The following is a 17,478-nucleotide window of genomic DNA, read 5'->3' as shown; positions in this document are numbered from 1 at the left end:
TCCAATTCTAAAAATCTTTTGAGAAGCGAACTGCAAGCAAAATCAACAAGTCTTTCCTAACCAACACCACATGTTCTGAAACTGTTCATCTCTTGCTAGTTACTTTAATACTTTGACTTTCACAGAACTGCAGATTGCAACTCTATGCATTTATGAGCCTTGCTCAAATAAATTCCAGTCTTGTGAGGTTAAAAAGTTCACAAGCCTCACCACGGCTCAGTCCATCAGGTCCTCTGAGAATGCGACACTCCTCAATCTGACCGTAGGGGGAGAACATGAGCCGAATGTCGTTTTCGTTGCATTTCTTGGAGATCATCCCAATAAACAGCTTTCGGTCTTCTACCACTGAGACAGAGAGAAATGGTCAGCGTTTCGTATTTATTATTTTATTTCCACAAAAATAAACAGTTAACAACATTGTCAGTATTTCACCATCATACAACAGCCACTACATGGCTGAATAATGAAACACACCAAGCTGCCCTTCCCCCCAAATGACAATGCTGTATTTTACAATTCAGATATCTCCTGCCGTGATGTGGCGATTTGGAATTCGTGTCACTTCATGCTGCATAGTAGTACTGTTTATATACAACCTGAAACTTAATCATTGCAAACCACATATTTAACCCCCCCCCCCCAAATATTTAAAAAAAAAAAAAAAATAAAAAAAAAAAATCTGTAATGCCACAAAGAAAAAAACAAAACAAAACATTTGTTTCATCACTGGTCCAGTAGAAATTTCCACCATGAAAATTCTCAGTATATTTTTGTAGAAAAGGTGATTTTTTAAAAATTTATTTATTTAAAAACACTGCCCAACATGAAATATTTTACCGTACATATTGATTTTCTTTTTCTACCAATCTGTACAACTTGAGTAGCTACTGAATTAAACTGCAGCACTAAAAAAAAAAAAAAAAAATCCTCTCAAGGAATCAGAAAAATAAACCAGCAAAGTGATTTGACTTGGTCTGAGGGATAGAGAGAGAGAGTCGGGTATGCATTCAAAGTAACACACTTTTATAGGTTTTAGGATGCTGCAGTTAACACTTTTGGGACTTGGTGCTAAAAAAAAAACAAGCCCTGTTTCCAAGATCACAGAGTTTGGGGTTAAGGAAAAACGAAACCTAGATATATGGCTCTCTCACTTCACAGTGGTGCAAAATAAGATTTACACGCCCTATTGGTAGATTCAGTACTGACTGCATTCTCGTTCTGAGGAAAAGAAACTGTCAACAACTGGTGTGGATGTGACTTACAAATCAGATTTAAAAGTCAGAATTCATGTCTTAACCCTTTTTAAATAATAATTTTAAAAAATTACACGCAAGTCCATTGAGGACAAAAATGTCCATGTCCAAAAACTGTCAAAAATATTATATTCATAATTTTTCCCCCCCAGTTTCACTGTTTGTTTTTATTATTATTTTTACCAGCATCAGTTCTAATCATAATTAGCAAAAATTCATTTTCAGAATTTTAACTCTTTAAACACCGGGTTCTTTACATAATGCAAAAATCTTCAAAGCTCAGGAACCTTCTTTGACTTGTATACATGGGGTGGAATATCATTTCTTTCTTTCAAACTGTTCACACAGATGAAATTCAGTACACACATACAAACCACAACTTTGGTATCCATACACACAGACAGACAGACAGACAGACAGACAGACAGACAGACAGACACACACACACTTATAGCTGCATCATTTATTCAGTTGGTCTGCAGAACTCTATAATACAGCAAAATCAGAAAAAAAGGAAAAGCATGTATTTTCCCCACAGGCTAAACATGAAAAAAATAGTACACATTGCAGGAAATTTTTAAAATATTAAATGTTTTGAAACTTTGTCAACATAAAAAAAGCCTATTAACACAGAATGCATGATTTTATGCTTCAACGGTATAGTGATTAAATATTGCAGTTTCAATGGGGACATTTTTGTTCTTAAGGTCCTGAGTGTAACTAATTTGTATATCTAGTTTAAAATAGATTTATAAAAGCAAAGGAGGGTGACATTAAAATTCCAATAAAAACACACCTTTTTGCAAAATTTATACCATTATCACAAATGATTTAAAATAATAATAATAAAAAAGTCCGTAAGAACACACATGGGTTAATCCCATCCTTAACCCACTCACTACTAAAAAACCCATTAAATACTTACAGTTGTTCTTCTCGCTGTCTGCTGGCTTCATCTGAATGGGATGATGCATCTGGTACATAAGAGCACACATTAGACTTTCTAACCTTTATTCACTCACACATACACAACAGCCATTTCTCAATTCAATCGCAGTCCACTTATAGCCTACTCACCCCTGGAAGAATTTTCATATTGTGAAGGGCATTTTGTGCTTCTAATGCTGATTTGCGTGTGTAATATGTGATGAAACAACAACCTGCAAACAAGGTGGGAAGAAAAATAAGTGAAAATGTTACCACCACCATCAGGTCATTAACTAGAGCCGTTCTCAGATCACCAACATCAAGATTAAAACCAGATATTTGAAAATGGTGCTTGTGTGAGCTATGCGCTAGTAACATACAGCCTCCTACCAATTCTACATTAAGTTAATATCACAATTTATTCTGCAGAGAACAAAAGAAAAAAAGCTGAGAATTTTTGTGGCTCAACATCCACAATTAAGTGACCTATTAAAGATCAAGCTCACACCTTTGCTCTGGGGGGGGTTCTGACTCCTGTCTCTGAGGACGTTGATTTCATAGACGGCACCGTAGGGTTCAAAGAGCTCCCTCAGCTGCTCTTCTGACCAGGAACGAGGGATTTGACCCACAAACATTTTTATAGCATCAATGTCAGGCTGGTCTGGATGGTCTAGTGTCCCATTCATCTTCTTGGTTCTGAAAAGAAACAACGAAATCCCACTCAGAATAATGTGTCAACAACGTCAACCTTCATTTATTTACCAAAGATGCAATGTAGCAATAAACATAGGTTGGTTTAAATTCTGAGCACGGTGTAAAAAACAAAACATTGAAGGTAGTGTGTGTATATACATATACACACACACACACTTTTTTTTATTTATATATATATATATATATATATATATATATATATATATATATATATATATATATATATATATATATATATATATATATATATATATATATATACACACACACACACACACACACACACACACACATACATATATACACATACACACACACAATGAATCTTGTATTAGTTAAGTATAGATGAGGTACATGAGATGTCGTATTCGTAAGGCAGCAAACACTGGAAAATAAAGGAGCCCTTTTAATATACACATTAAATGTGCTGTAATGTGCCAGGAATATCCTTTTCCAACATTTCAGTTTACTGATACAGTAACTAAGCATAGGCAACATCATCTACTGATATCCATTTATAGGTACAGACACTAGTATACAGAACAGAATTATTATTCTTTTTTTTTTAAATACGGGAACTAGGACTCAATGTGCATTCAAGCATACCTTACCCAAATTAGATTTTACTGATGTTAATGTGTTTTAAAAAGTTTCTATACTCTAATACTTGGGTCTGGAAGTGTATTTCTGAAGGCGATCCAGCTGTAAAAACTGCAAGAAGGTTTAACAATATATTCCTGACATTTCAGTAATTTAACACCATTGTAGACAACTCAGAGGTGAGGAGCATATGCATCATAAAAGTGGCACCTTGCAGCACAAAAGTTAGTTATATTGATGAGCCAAGTTCCCTATACGTTTGAATGCACTTGCAATTGGCAGAAAGCGTGACAGAATGTCAGTTACACATGAGGTGTTCAGAGATGACCGTCACACTCGGGAGGAGAAACGTTATTAATGTAGTGGGTGGCCGTGGCTCAGGTGGTAGAGCGTGTTGTCCACTAATCGTAAAGCTGGCATTTCGATTCATGGCCCACATGACTCCACACGTGGGCCGAAGTGTCCTTGGGCAAGACACTAAACCCCAAGTTGCTCCCGATGGCAATTTAGCGCCTTGTATGGCAGCTCTGCTACCATTTGTGTGCGAGTGCGTGCGTGAATGGGTGAATGAGAACCAGTGTAAAGCACTTTGTAGAACTGCTAAGGTTAAAAAAGTGCTATATAAGGGCTGACCATTCACCATTGTAGATGAACAATGAGTCTGAGGCTGCCATCTGGTCTAAACAGTACCACAGGGCATGTACTAGGCAAGAAGGAAGGCTCTGCAGATGTGTCATCATGGAACACTGCAAGGTACATTGACTGCTAACAAAAAGGCAGTTTCAGACATTTGGGCAAATACCCATATCCAGCAGATGCACACCATTAGCAGAATAGCCTCCATCTAAGGGTATCTAGGGACTCTTGCATTCAGAAGTGTTTACCGGACTGGTGAGTTGCAGTCCAGTTAATTGGCAATTACAGGTGCAGATACCTCTGGGCATACACACCATATAGACAGAACATACACTGTACATCAGTGGACAGGCCCATTTGGGGAAATTCCATGCATGGTGGAGGAAGCCATTCAAAAGTATGACATCTGTGGTGACACTTGACCCCTTATTCATCTTCAGCAAGCTAAAGCCTGGCCTCCTCACGCTCAGACAAGGACCAGTTTCTGTTTGTGTCATTTGGTATACAGTGACAGGCTGATACACCACTTTTAAACACCACTTGCAGCTCCAGCAAGCCTCCAGCATCCTCAAAAGAAGCCAGAGCTGCACATGCTGGCCTGGCTGAATCTGACTGGCAAACGCATCATGTTGCAGAATAAGTGCTTGACGGTTTTACTTAACAGTATGTACAAAAGCAAATTAGTACTACTTCCAGATTCTGCAAGCAGAATTCAGGAGAACAGTAAAGTAAATCTCTAAGAAAGCAGGGTAAAGCCTTAAGGAGTTCAGAAAACAGTGCTGCATGTGCAACAATTTTTCAAGAAGTTAGGATAAATACATCAGTCACCTGTAGTAGAAATACAATGTAAAAATCCTCAGTTTTCTCCAGTTATTTATTTATAATCAGTAAAATCTGATAGGATTGAGATGTATCAAGATTGAGACAGTGGTGTATTAATAGGATACATTTTTAATACAGCAAAAATAATATATGACTTAAGAGTCGACAGTTAATAGCCAGAGTAAAGGAAGTTCATTGGTTGGTGAAAAAGATCTAATAAATCCTTTCCTTTTTCAATTACACACAGGATGAACTTGGACAAACTTGCTCAAAACAAGGAGATTACACATACAATAAAATCAACAGTGTAACCAAAATCAATAGGTTGCTGTATTTTAGGGATGTTTATAAAAAAAAAAAAAAATAAAAAAAAAATCAACACCAGTGCTTATCTATAGTGAATTATGAGATTCAGATTCATTTAAAAAAAAATAAATACATATATCAATATAAATCAAATGCTTTTTAAAAAAGTTATTATTATAAGAGCCATAAGCATTGTTCTTTAATTATATTAATTATTACATTACTTTAATTATATTAATTTATACATACCAATTTTTACATTCTCACAATTGAAATCAAGTAAATTAAGGTTTTTTTTTTGTTTTTGTAAATGCTAGACAAAAATCAATAAGCCTGTTGTGGCCCCTATTGGCTTTGTTCAGCAAAATTATATATTGAATAATATTTACGGCAAAACCTCAGTAAAATTATGTTTCACTTCAACACTGCTTTAAGGCTGGTGCATGCGTTCCCCATTGGGTGTCAGAAACTACAACAGGACACTTTCTGATTCCAATACCACAGATCTCTCGATATCGCTCGCGCTCGCTCTCTCTCGCACGCACACACACACACACACACTCGCGCTCCCACTCTTAATGGTGCTCTGTGGGACGCATTTGGATATCTGTGATTCATCGGCCAGATCCTGCAAGCACTCGAGACACTGCTGTAATACTGTTCCGAACAGGTTTTTTAAATTTGTCTCAGTAGTCCCAAGCAAGTCTGCACACAGTCACTGGCATTTTTTAAAGTAGTCCCTGAAGCACTGAAATAAGGCAAAAAGTCACAATAATATACAGTTCACCCTCTCAAAACTGTAAAACTGCTGACTAGATCTAAATCAATAAGAGTTCTGTTGAGTAGTGTTTGACATTTTGTGCTTCTCAGTTTGCAGTTAGTCTACCAATTAGGATGAAACTGTTCCCATGGTAGTTGTAAAGCAGGCGTGAAGAACATCCAACAACAAAAGCTACATTTGACCTGTCAAAGCAAGGGGGCAGTTTTCCAAACTAAGCCCTGTGCATTGCAGGACTGTTTGGTAAAAGTTACTAATGGGGAGGAAAAAAAACCAAAACAAAACATGGCAGACACTTAAAGACACACACACACACACACACACACACACACACACACACCTCCAGTAACTTCAAGGCTCAAAAAGCTCACTGTGTAATGGTGGACAGGTTTGTTTTCCAGTTAAAAAATGGTGAATGGAAAAAACATTTGGAGGATGTAGTTTACCTGTATTAAAAAAAATTAAAATAAAAATTACCAGACTTACAAACAAATATTTAACAAGTACAGAGTAGCTGTACTCACACTGAACTTGAGTTCAGGCTGCAGTGGTCCACCATCATCTCTGGCAGAAAGTCCAGCTTAAACGAAGCCATTTTCTCAAACACAAATCCACGGCTGCTTCTCCACGAAGCCACGGCGAAAAGCAACAGGAAAGCTTCGAGTTCACGTACAAAGCCTTAACAGTAAAAACCAAATCCACACAACGCAGCTTTGATGTCATGTACAAATGACGACAATGCCACAGGAAGGGCCTGTTAAGTAAAGTGTTCAAGATTCAGTGGTTGTAAACAGAGAGCTCGAAGGGGCTGGGAGAGAAGACTATAAGCTGACTTCATTAAGGCTGAGCAGGACTCTCTGAGGGGAAAAACAAAAACGCAAAAAACAGTACCTGAAGACAACAAACTCAAATCAACATGGGGTAAAAAGACACAGCACTCTGATTAACACAGTCTTTAGCAGCTAACGGTGCAGGGTCTGCTAATTGGGCCAGGGTTGGACGAACCACTAAAAACCACTCCCCTGACCCAACAATGAAAAGTGCTGATGGATGGGGACTTTTTGTGAGCTTTTCTCTTAGCCAAGCAGAACGGAGTGCAGCGTCAGGTAAACAGAGTGTCAGATTGATGCTGATAAAAGCGGCTGATCGGCAAGCATGAATGGAGACCGGTAACACGCTGGTAATCCCTGTGTGGATGCACAAGCGGGGTTCCGGCACTATGCCACCACCAACGCACTTTTCCAGTGATGAGATGAGGCTGCTTGTGGTCACATGATTAGGTCTTATAAATCATTGGGTCATGGTTAGAGAAACTAACAGAAAGTACAGGATACAATAATTTAACTTGAATACAACAGCTGTTCAAAAACAAAAAGATCTAAATAATGAGATACGTGATCTAAACTCTCAAGTATGACTATGCAAATCCTAGTTATAGTAGTCATGGCCAAGTTATACATTATTACATAATGTGAACAACATGGCCTTGTAAATTAGGTTTGGTGATTGACGATCATATTTGGGAATCGCCGATACATTCCAACTACTGAGATCGCAATCAAGTTGAACGATTTAAGTGTCTGCCAGAAAACATGGGGTCTGCAGCTGCACAAAAATAAATTGTGTTCTCTCGTAATACAGGTTTCCTTTCAGCCTATTTTCTATGCTACACGATCCAAAACCTGCTGTCTGACTTGGTTCTCTGATGCATCTTAGCCTCCCTTGTCCATGCTGCCAAACAGATAAAACGAATGTTTTCACTCCCAAAACATGAAACCAGACTTAAATTAAGAGCATGACATGTTGTTCATCACGGCAACTTCACGATACAAGTATCTCCATACACAGAGTACAAGCAGGTGCACTGGATGTAATTTTTAAGTAATTAAGGCAAAAAAAAAAAAAAAAAAAAAACCACCACCACCAAAAAAAAACAAACAAAAAAACACCCGTGTCTAAATGCTAATGCTAGTGATTGCACCTATAACCAAATTCAAAGCCAGCTTGCGGTATTTTTTTCCCTCCCTTTTAATGATGTAAAGTGTAAATGACACATGTTACATACAGTATAATATGGTCACGCGCCATTCTTTTCCCTTCTCAAAGCCACAAACAATACTATTAATACTACCATCAACTGGTGATAGGCACAATAGGACACTGGCATACATTACAATCTCACAGGCCTACTGCAAATAAACTAAATGCGTGTTAAAGCTTTTGACCAAGAGCACTGGTTATAATACAAAAGGCAGGTAGTAATGTTATGGAGAACACTCCAGCAGACACGATGTTCATTATCAATGTACTCAGTGACACAAGTGAAATACTCATGTCACTGAGCACATTGATAACGAACATCGTGTCTGCTGGAGTGTTCTCCATAACAAGCCACATCCTTCTGTACATCTACATTTGCATCCTAACCTTACACCAGTTTCCGACTAGAAAATATGTGTGAACACCACAATGGGTTTTCATATAGTCGCTGAATTGAAAGTTACTGGAGAGCGTGTATGAAACAGTTGAAAATACAAGTAAAAGGGGATTACTGTTTGCAACGCCCGTCAAATGACTCCTTACTGTGAGAAGTAGGTGGTTCTTAGATAGGTTTAACAAAAAAAAAAACAAAAAAAAACCTAATGCTATAAGTCTGACTCACAAGATTATATATTGAGTCCAGGGAGGGTCTTTGGCACAGTGGAAGCCTAGGCACCTGTTTAGGTCCCGTATGTCAAGTCTTCAGTTGTGTGTTGAACTAGAAAATGAAGCCAGTGCCTCAAACAATACCCATGACTCCCTCTTTTGTTCCATTCTGTGGAAGCTGCAATGATTCAGCGGCCCTGTTTCTGACAAGAGCACACATGCAGCAGACAGATTCAAACCAGGCATGGTGTAAGTTGGTAAAGTTGTCATGAGTTAGTCAAGTTAAAACAAAAACGCCTCCACACAGCTGCAAGTGTATTAAATTTGAAATACAAAAAGGCTTAACAGTTTTGTGTCAAACAAACACAGACCATCTATTGTTTGAACAAAAGTTAATGATCAAACAGTTGACTATTTGTCAGATGACTTTCTGTCAGGGTAAATGGAGAATGTTGTGTTCATTAATATGAAGTTACAGGGCTCTACAGTGAGACCTTTTCACTCACATCTGCGACTGAAAGTATTTTTGTGCGACTGTGAAAAATATATTTAGGCGCACGGGTGCAAGTGACCTGTTCGGAGTTGAATAATACAGTCGGGATAAAAACTACAGGAAGCCCAAAATGCATCTACACCGCCTAACAGTTACTTTCACACTGCTTTTCATCTCCTCAGTCAACCGAACAAGTGTGGAAATACTGCAGAGAAACCATTATGATGATGAGAGTAACGCTGTACATCATCTGCTTCTCTCAACTTCCCGATCTCACAAACCACCATCTTTTATCGATCACCCAAAATGACCTGAACCTGCGACATGCTCGTGTAGACACAGCGGTATCGGGCAGAGTAAATTAATACTAATGCTAAAGCTACAAGATTGGGTGCAATTCAAACTTCTTTATTAAATAAATCCTCACCAATCATAATCAAGAGTAGAAACTGTTCAGTCTGCAAACATACAGTACACTGCTGCTCTCCTTCACTCTCTTCGCTAACTCTGACAGTGCATTCACTTCAATTAAACTCATGGTTGCCAGATATCACTGGAAAAGTCAACTCCAGTTTCTATGTTTTGATTTAATCCCCCAAAAATGCAATATGCAGACATGGACACTGTACTGGGGGAACCGATCTAAATCCAATAAACAACAAAACAACTAATAGAATGTAAAGAAAATGCGCTTAATTATAACCAAATTATTTAATATAAAAAAAATACATATAATAATAAATTCATAAAATCAATAAAATGAGAAATTAAATGATGTTTAATTACTATGGGTTGCATTTAATATCAATTTGACATTAAGCTTAGTAGGCGATTTCCTTAGAAGGCTATTTGCCTTTTTCCTAATATGGATCATGCTTGTGTTAGTCTACTTTTAATTAGGACTCTATTGTTTAAGATATTTAAAAATAAATATTTTATGCCGTTTATTTATCAATTAACCAACAGTATTTGGCATTGCTATTGTTTTAATTAAATTAATAGTGACCATGAGCAGAGAGCTTACATTTAACCGTTTATGACAGACCTCCTGATTAAAGTTTAAACAAAAAAAAGTTTGGTATCTGGATCAGGATCGGTCTATCAAGATGACAAGAAATCGGTATCCGCTGTAAAAATCCTGATCGGAGCATCAGTAATGAACACCATTAAACTAAAGCACTTTGCATCTGCCAGATAAATGAACTCACCCAATCACATCCCATATGAGATTATTCAGATATATACACAATATACACAGAGCAGTTCGAGAATTACTGGCTTTGGAAAAATCGCTAATGATGTAGCTTTAAATAAATTTAAGAGGAGCAGACTTCAAAAGACTAAACACTGATGTTTATTGTATTTGTTTACAAGGTGGAACAGGTTAACGTTTTTTTTTTTTTTTGCATACAGTCTGCAAAAATTAATAGTGTATGCTTGACTTGCCTAACATTTGACAGCTATGTAGTTCTCATCAGTTAACTATATTTATTCGAGATGCCACTTAAAAAAAAAAAAACCAAACAAACAAAAAAAAACAAGGTTGTCTGAAAATGGTAAATTTTTGGAGAAAAAAGGATGAAAATATCGACCTAAAAAGATAAAATAGGCCTACAACAAAGTGTCAGATCTAACACTTTACTAATAGCGTTAATGGTGTCGATCATTAGAAAGTGGTCAAATATGCACTGGTCAGTAGTCAGATGCATTCAAACAGTTTGAGTAGAAGATCAATAGAGAAATATTTTAAATATCATGTGGACATTAGATAAGTGATTTCTTAAAGAAAAAAAAAAAAAAAAAAAAAAAAAAAAGTTTTTTTTCTGTTTACTACACATTACTACTGAATCCCCTAAAACTACACTCAGCAAAGTATCGTGATCGTGACTAGCAGTTAACATCACCACTGCACAGCTGATAATATTACACCCACCTCTACTCTCAAACACAAAATGGAAATGGTCATCTTCTTGTCTTCTTTTAGGCCAATGGTTCAAGACAATTAAAACATTCATAATTTTTTTTTTTCTTAAATAGTAAATCATGAGCAGGGATGCGGGGAAAAAGCAAGCAGATTATGCGTCTGGGCTATTTGTTTTTTAATGAGGGTTGCCCAGTGGAGAAGTAGGGTCAGTATGCTGCTGATGTAGTGGTGGTCACCAGCATTGTTTCTTCTCTTGTCAAAAAATACAGAGAAAGAAAAATCTTCACTTCCTTTTGACTTACCAAATGAAAATGTTTTGTTTTGTGTATGTATATTCCAAAGAAAGGGTGAAGGGGTGAAGCTTGCTGGAGGTGCACAGGCCAGCATATTAGGAGACAGAACATTTCAAAATGTGGAACATCAGAAGCATTGCGTATTGCCAAAAAAAAAATCTGTCTGATCCATTTTAACATGCGAAATCCTCCATGAAATACTCTAGGGCTCAATGAATACCGAATCCAAAGAATTGTAGTTTCCAGAGCACTAAAATGTGCAAGCCGAAAGAAATGCAGCTGCAAAGTCCTTTGCCTCATTGATAACTCGATATGGCAACGTGTGCTCCCTTTTCAGAAGCGTGCACCTGAAGCACATTAAATATGGTACGTTTATAATGAAATATGTGTAATGTGATTTAGTTATTATTCGGTGATTCAGTGGTTTTCTGGCGAGGCTCATGTCATGGGGACCGTTGCTAGCTGCACAGAGTTAGGTCAGAGAGTTTCTTATTAAATTAATGAGAGAAGACGAGCACATTAGCATTGAAGGATGTATTAGCCTGAATGTTGAAGCTTTGGAAGCTCAACTTTTTGAGCAGACTGTACAGGTGAGGAGGTGAGCGCTGGGCAGACTAAAGCAGGGGTTTAGTCCTGCAGAGAGACCCTTTATGGTTCGACTAAAGCAGGGGTTTTCAACACTGGTCCTGGGGACCCACCGCTCTGCACATTTGGTACATCTCCTTTATTTAAAACACACAACATACCGATTCAGCTAATTAAGAGAGAGAGTCAAGAACTCAGTGTGTCATATGAGAGACATACAAAATGTCCAGTGGCCCCCAGGACCAGGATTAAAAACCCCGGAACTAAAAAGGACTAAAGCACTGCTGCATCACTCTTTTCAAGTAGAGCTGAAATCCCACTTGCACCTCTATCAGCAAGTAGTCAAAAGACATTGTAGGTACTGCAGGAAACTGATAACCAAAGTGAACTCCGAATTTAACTGTAAAATATATTGTGGATGCCACAGAAGATCACATGTTGATTATAAAAGATAAACATGCAAGTCATTCAGGCTGGATTTTGAAGGTTGAATATCTTTACACAAGAAATCCAAGAACTCCGAGACTGTATAAATGGTTTATTGTTACATTTACCAGTGACAATTTGCCATCAATAATTTAGAAACCTGTAATGAAAATGACATTTTGTATTTGTGTTTCTTGACTCAAACACCACAGTGGCCTAATGGTTTAAAGACAGCTGCATGGTGCGTGTGTGTGTGTTATTCATGGCTTGACTATGAAAGGTTGCTTGCACCCAGGGTGGGGGTGGTTATAGCACAAGGAAAGAAATGTAAGCATATGGCATGCAGCCTTCCACAAAAGCAAGCAAGCAAGCAAACAAACAAACATGCCTTCCCGACTGCAGAGAGACCTGCTCTGACCTACAACCATCTGAAACAAGCATATAAATAAATCATACTTTAATTCTGGTCCACTTATTTCCTGTTAATCGTACTTTTATTAGCAGTTTGTTAACTTGACATACTAAGCATGCACTGTAGCCTCGTTTTGAATCCAACTATTGTCATGGGGCAAGTTCTAGGATGTTTTATTTGCAGGGGGCCAAAGCAGGTACAAAAGCATTAACAGGGTGAGCTTGTTAAGGTATTAACATGATGGTATACATCTGTGGTGAGGGGAAACAAATTTCAGATTGGAATTAGGCCAACCCCTTCATACTGATTTGTTTGAAACATTTATTCTGTTACTCTTTTTCATTGTCTTTAAGCCTTTATGTCCTGTTGTGGCTTCAATTTGATCTTTTAACCATTTTAATGCTTTGCCAGTGAAGCTTGGCAAGATCAGATTCTTCATGGGATTTTACCACATAAAAGTGACAACAAAACTTTAGGGTCTTTCCCAATGAGCCTACTGAAAATTCATTGAATCAACGAACCAGAATTTTAAATCCTATTCAAGGAATAACATCCATCTCACTCACTGGAAAACATAGAAACTGACTGTCAATAGAAAAATCTGCCTCTGTCAAAAACTTGTACTTCATTCGGACACCATATACAGTTGCAATCACAATTATTTCAACCCCTTCATGGCAAGCATATTTAGTACTTGGATCACCTTTTTGTTGTTATGACCTCCTGCAAACGAGATGCATAGCCAGACACCAGCTTCTGGCAGCGTTCCTGAGGAATATTAGCCCATTCCTCATGATTCTTGGGAACCCAATATTCTTGGGTTCGTGTGCTGCAACCACCTTCTTAAAATCCCCCCCCCGCCAAGAGATTTTCTATGGGGTTCAAGTCAGGTGACTGTGATGGCCCTGTTGAATCTTCCAGGACTTCTTCTGCAACCAAGCCTTGGTGGAATCTGCGGTATACTTGGGATCATTGTCCTGTTGGAAGGTCCAATGATGCCAAAGCTTCAGTTTCTTCACAGACTGCATGATATTTCCACCTAGGATTTCCTGATACTTTAATGAATCCATCTTGCCTGCCACATGCTGGAGGTTTCCAGTGCCAGAGGATGCAAAGCATCCCCAGAGCATCACCGAGCCACCAACATGCTTCACTGTGGACAGTGTTCCTTCTTCATTCTTTTTCGCTGATCCATCGAGCCGAAAAGTTCCAGTTTTGTCTCATTGCTCCACAGAACAGAATCCCAAAATTTCTGTGTCTTATTTATATGATTTTGAGCCGACTTTTCTTGTGCTTTTGGGTCAGTAGTGGTGTACGTCTTGGAGTTCTGGCATGGAAACCTTCTGCGTTTAATATGAGCCTTACTGTGCTCACTGAAAACTCAGTGCCTGCAGGTCTTTTGCAGTCACCTGAGGATTTTTCACAACCTGCCTTCTCAGAAATCTGGTTACAGCCATTGATAGCTTCCTTTGTCTGCTCTGTCCAAGTATTTCATGTATTTTCTGACCCTAGCCAGTTCAGGTATTTCATGTGTTCCAGCTCAAGCACACCTGGTGCAACTAATGAAGCCCTTGATTACTTGCATCAGGTGTGCTGGCGCAACACCTGTTTTGCATGTGTGCACTGTTATGAGGGATTCTATTCAGGGGGTTGAATAATTCTGAAACTGTATTAGTCGTTATAGTTTTGAAGAAGTCATTTTCAGTTGAATTTGGGGAAACCACTTAAAGCATTCATTGTGTTTAACTATTTCAATTGCTTTTGATTTCATTGCAAACAGCTGAAAGTCTTGACAATCTTGAAAATAAACCTGATGGGGGTTGAATAATTTGATTGCAACTGTATTACCTACTTGCATCAATGACCCACTAATCATTACTTCTATTGCATCAACAACCAATCACAAGACCTGATCCACATAGCCATATGACATCAGCGGACTCTTGTACATACATCATTCCAAGACGAAACCGTCAACAATTTTACCGGTTTATCCTTAGTCTTTAAGTATTTCTGGAGCTATTTTTGTCTCTACATGGTAATGCATCATGTGACTGATGGCATACATTCTTGAAAATGGGGGGGGGGGGGATGACGACACAAACACACCTCACACAAAATGTATCCTCTTTCTTACAAATTGACAAAATCTATATTCTTGATGCACAAAGATTCATGTCAAAGACACCTTTACCAAACTACACAGTCTCAAACATACAAACAACCAGAAAAACTGGCAGTCACATACAATCTCAAACATTCATCACTACTGAAACAGAGACTCAAAGTCAATGAGCACAGCCTGTCCGCAGTGCCAGATAATGGAGGTGTTGCCATGCAAGACTAAAATCCACCCACAGACAAGCAGCTACACATAAGTGGTGTGTGTGGAGGTGTGGGTGCAGGGTTAGCATGTAACCAGGGAAACAGCTCATCTTTTAATTTAGAGGCCTTCCAGCTTTTAAACAGATTCACCGCACACAGGTTTATTTCATGCTATACAAGTGAAAACCTACAGGCAACAAAATTTGTTAAACAGCTTCTGTGCATCAGTAACAGGAGGCTCTACCTCAGAAGTGTCAGGACTCCAGCACAAGAGTTCAGCAGTTCCTCTACCTCTTAACAAGCCTGTTTTAATTCTTCAGCTAATTACCAATGACTTCATAGCATTAATGTGTAGAAAAAAAAATGTACACTAGCAAATTCTGTCTTGAAATAATATCTTGAAATTTATAACCCACATACAATGGCCTAGAAAGTGTCACATGGCACTGCTGAATGTCTCGATTGGTTTACATGTACTATATGGCCAAATATTTGTGGACACCTGACTATCAAACCCATATGTGGTTCTTCCACAAACGGTTGCCTCAAATGTGAAAGCACACAATTGTATAAAATGTCTTTGTACACTGTAGCATTACAATTTCCCTTCATTGAATCCAAGAGGCCCAAACCTGTTCCAAACAATGCCCCTGTGCAGAAAGCGAGCTCCATCAAGATTGTTTTGTGAAGGTTTGAGTGGAAGAACTCAAGCGGCCTGCACAGAGCCGTGACCTCAACCCGACTGAACACTTTTGAGATGAACTGGAACACCGAATGCACCCCAGACCTCCTCACTCAGCATTAGTGCAAAGGCTGAATGAGCAAATCCCCACAGCCATGCTCCAAAATCTCATGTAAGAGTGGAGGATATAACAGCAAAGGGGGAACTAAATCTGGAACGGGATGTAAAAAAAAAAAAAAGAAGTTTTTTTTTTTTAAATGGTCGTGTCCACCAAGTTTTGGCCATGTGGAATTTAAACAACTGCAACATCATGTAAAGGTTGGCTTTTGTTTATGAACTAAATGTTTTTTTAAAAAATTCTTTTATTCAGTCATGACACATTTTTAAGCAAAATACCAATCTGTCAATAGGTTGGTAAACTTTATATGTTACTGATAGCACAGCTTTGGCTTATAGATGCCATCGGGTAGTCATTGGGATACCTGCATTTTATCACAGCGGATGCATTTTCCTACAGACGCCATCATGGTTTATACGACTAAACTGATATTTTTAGAAAGTGTCTAGATCATTTTCTAATGCTAAACATTATATAAAAGATTTAGAGAGACACTTGGTGGTGGGGACAAAACCGGGTGATGGGGACAAGTCTCCAGTGTAAGTTGGGTCTATGCTGGTTTCCTGTTAACTGTGGCAAGATACATTGTGTTCTTGGTATTCCAAAACGATTAAAGTCTTATTCTAAGTAGCAGTTAATTTTGCTCAGGATTTAGACTTGAAGCATTTTTTTATTCATTTCTGCATTACAAGTGTATCAGTAATTCAATAGCTGAAAAACAGTTATTCACAAATATCCACTAGGGAAATGTAGCTACCAAGCTCTACTACAGTAACAGTGTTTTCCTGAGTATAGAAAGACTTAGGCACAGTGCCACGTGTTTTTGCAGGGCACCCTAAGCTAAATGAATGCAAAATGGCATTTAGGCAAAATATCAGAATGAATGTAAAAACAATGGATAATAACGGAGAGGTGGCTTGATCTCAAAAGGGAAGCTTGCAACAGGAATGACCTGCCAATCAACAATCAATGTTTGGACTAATGTTTGTGATTGGTTTGGGATAGATACTCATCGCCAAGCTAATCAAACAGCTGATTGGATATTTCTCTGCACTGTCACCTCGGGATGGTAGTTACAACCATCGACTTGGATAAGCAAGTTGCAAGCCATCGATAAGGTAAGTCTCAGGAAATAATCAACGAAGTATAAAATGTGGCTTGGTAGCCAAAAAAAAAATAGTGTCAAACTTCTGATCAAAGCATCCCCCGCCCCTTGAGACAACTGTAAGTAATGTAAGAACTTAAATATACATACATCATTCCTTATAAAAATGAAAGTGAGAACCATGATATCATTTCTAAGCAAAAACAATTTAAAAAAAAAAGTTTCCTATTTCATTTAAAAAACACCCCCCACACGGCCCTAAATTCTATTCTATACGTTTCATGACAAAACTGCGCATTTACCAACTTCACTGGGTTTCCGTCAGAAAATATTTCAGCAGTGTAAAAAGTGTGCGAGTTTGAAGTACATTACTACAGGTACTTTAGTGAGCTCAATCAACAGGATGTAGAACTTGTTTGAGCCAGACTTCTTA

The 17,478-nt window shown here is 38.1% G+C and overlaps 1 protein-coding gene across 7 annotated transcripts in view; it reads right to left on the bottom strand.

Moving 5' to 3' along the window:
* celf1 (cugbp, Elav-like family member 1) overlaps window positions 1-17,478 on the bottom strand; it is a 41,040-nt gene that overhangs the window by 15,755 nt on the left and 7,807 nt on the right. For 6 of the 7 annotated variants that reach the window (XM_053616558.1, XM_053616557.1, XM_053616561.1 and 3 more), the window contains 4 exons: window positions 2,689-2,876; window positions 2,331-2,413; window positions 2,179-2,227; window positions 211-345 (listed from right to left, as the gene is read on the bottom strand). In XM_053616558.1, coding sequence (XP_053472533.1) covers window positions 211-345; window positions 2,179-2,227; window positions 2,331-2,413; window positions 2,689-2,866 — 445 coding nt within the window. In that variant the 5' untranslated portion in view covers window positions 2,867-2,876. Of the gene's footprint in view, window positions 1-210; window positions 346-2,178; window positions 2,228-2,330; window positions 2,414-2,688; window positions 2,877-6,560; window positions 9,890-17,478 lie in introns of those variants that run through there. The other variant, XM_053616563.1, reaches the window with a different exon arrangement.

This window comes from Ictalurus furcatus, chromosome 27 (assembly GCF_023375685.1).
Source record: "Ictalurus furcatus strain D&B chromosome 27, Billie_1.0, whole genome shotgun sequence".
NCBI classification, from domain to species: domain Eukaryota; kingdom Metazoa; phylum Chordata; class Actinopteri; order Siluriformes; family Ictaluridae; genus Ictalurus; species Ictalurus furcatus.
The sequence above is the reverse complement of the archived record's forward strand: the minus strand, read 5'-3'. Positions and strand labels throughout refer to the sequence as shown.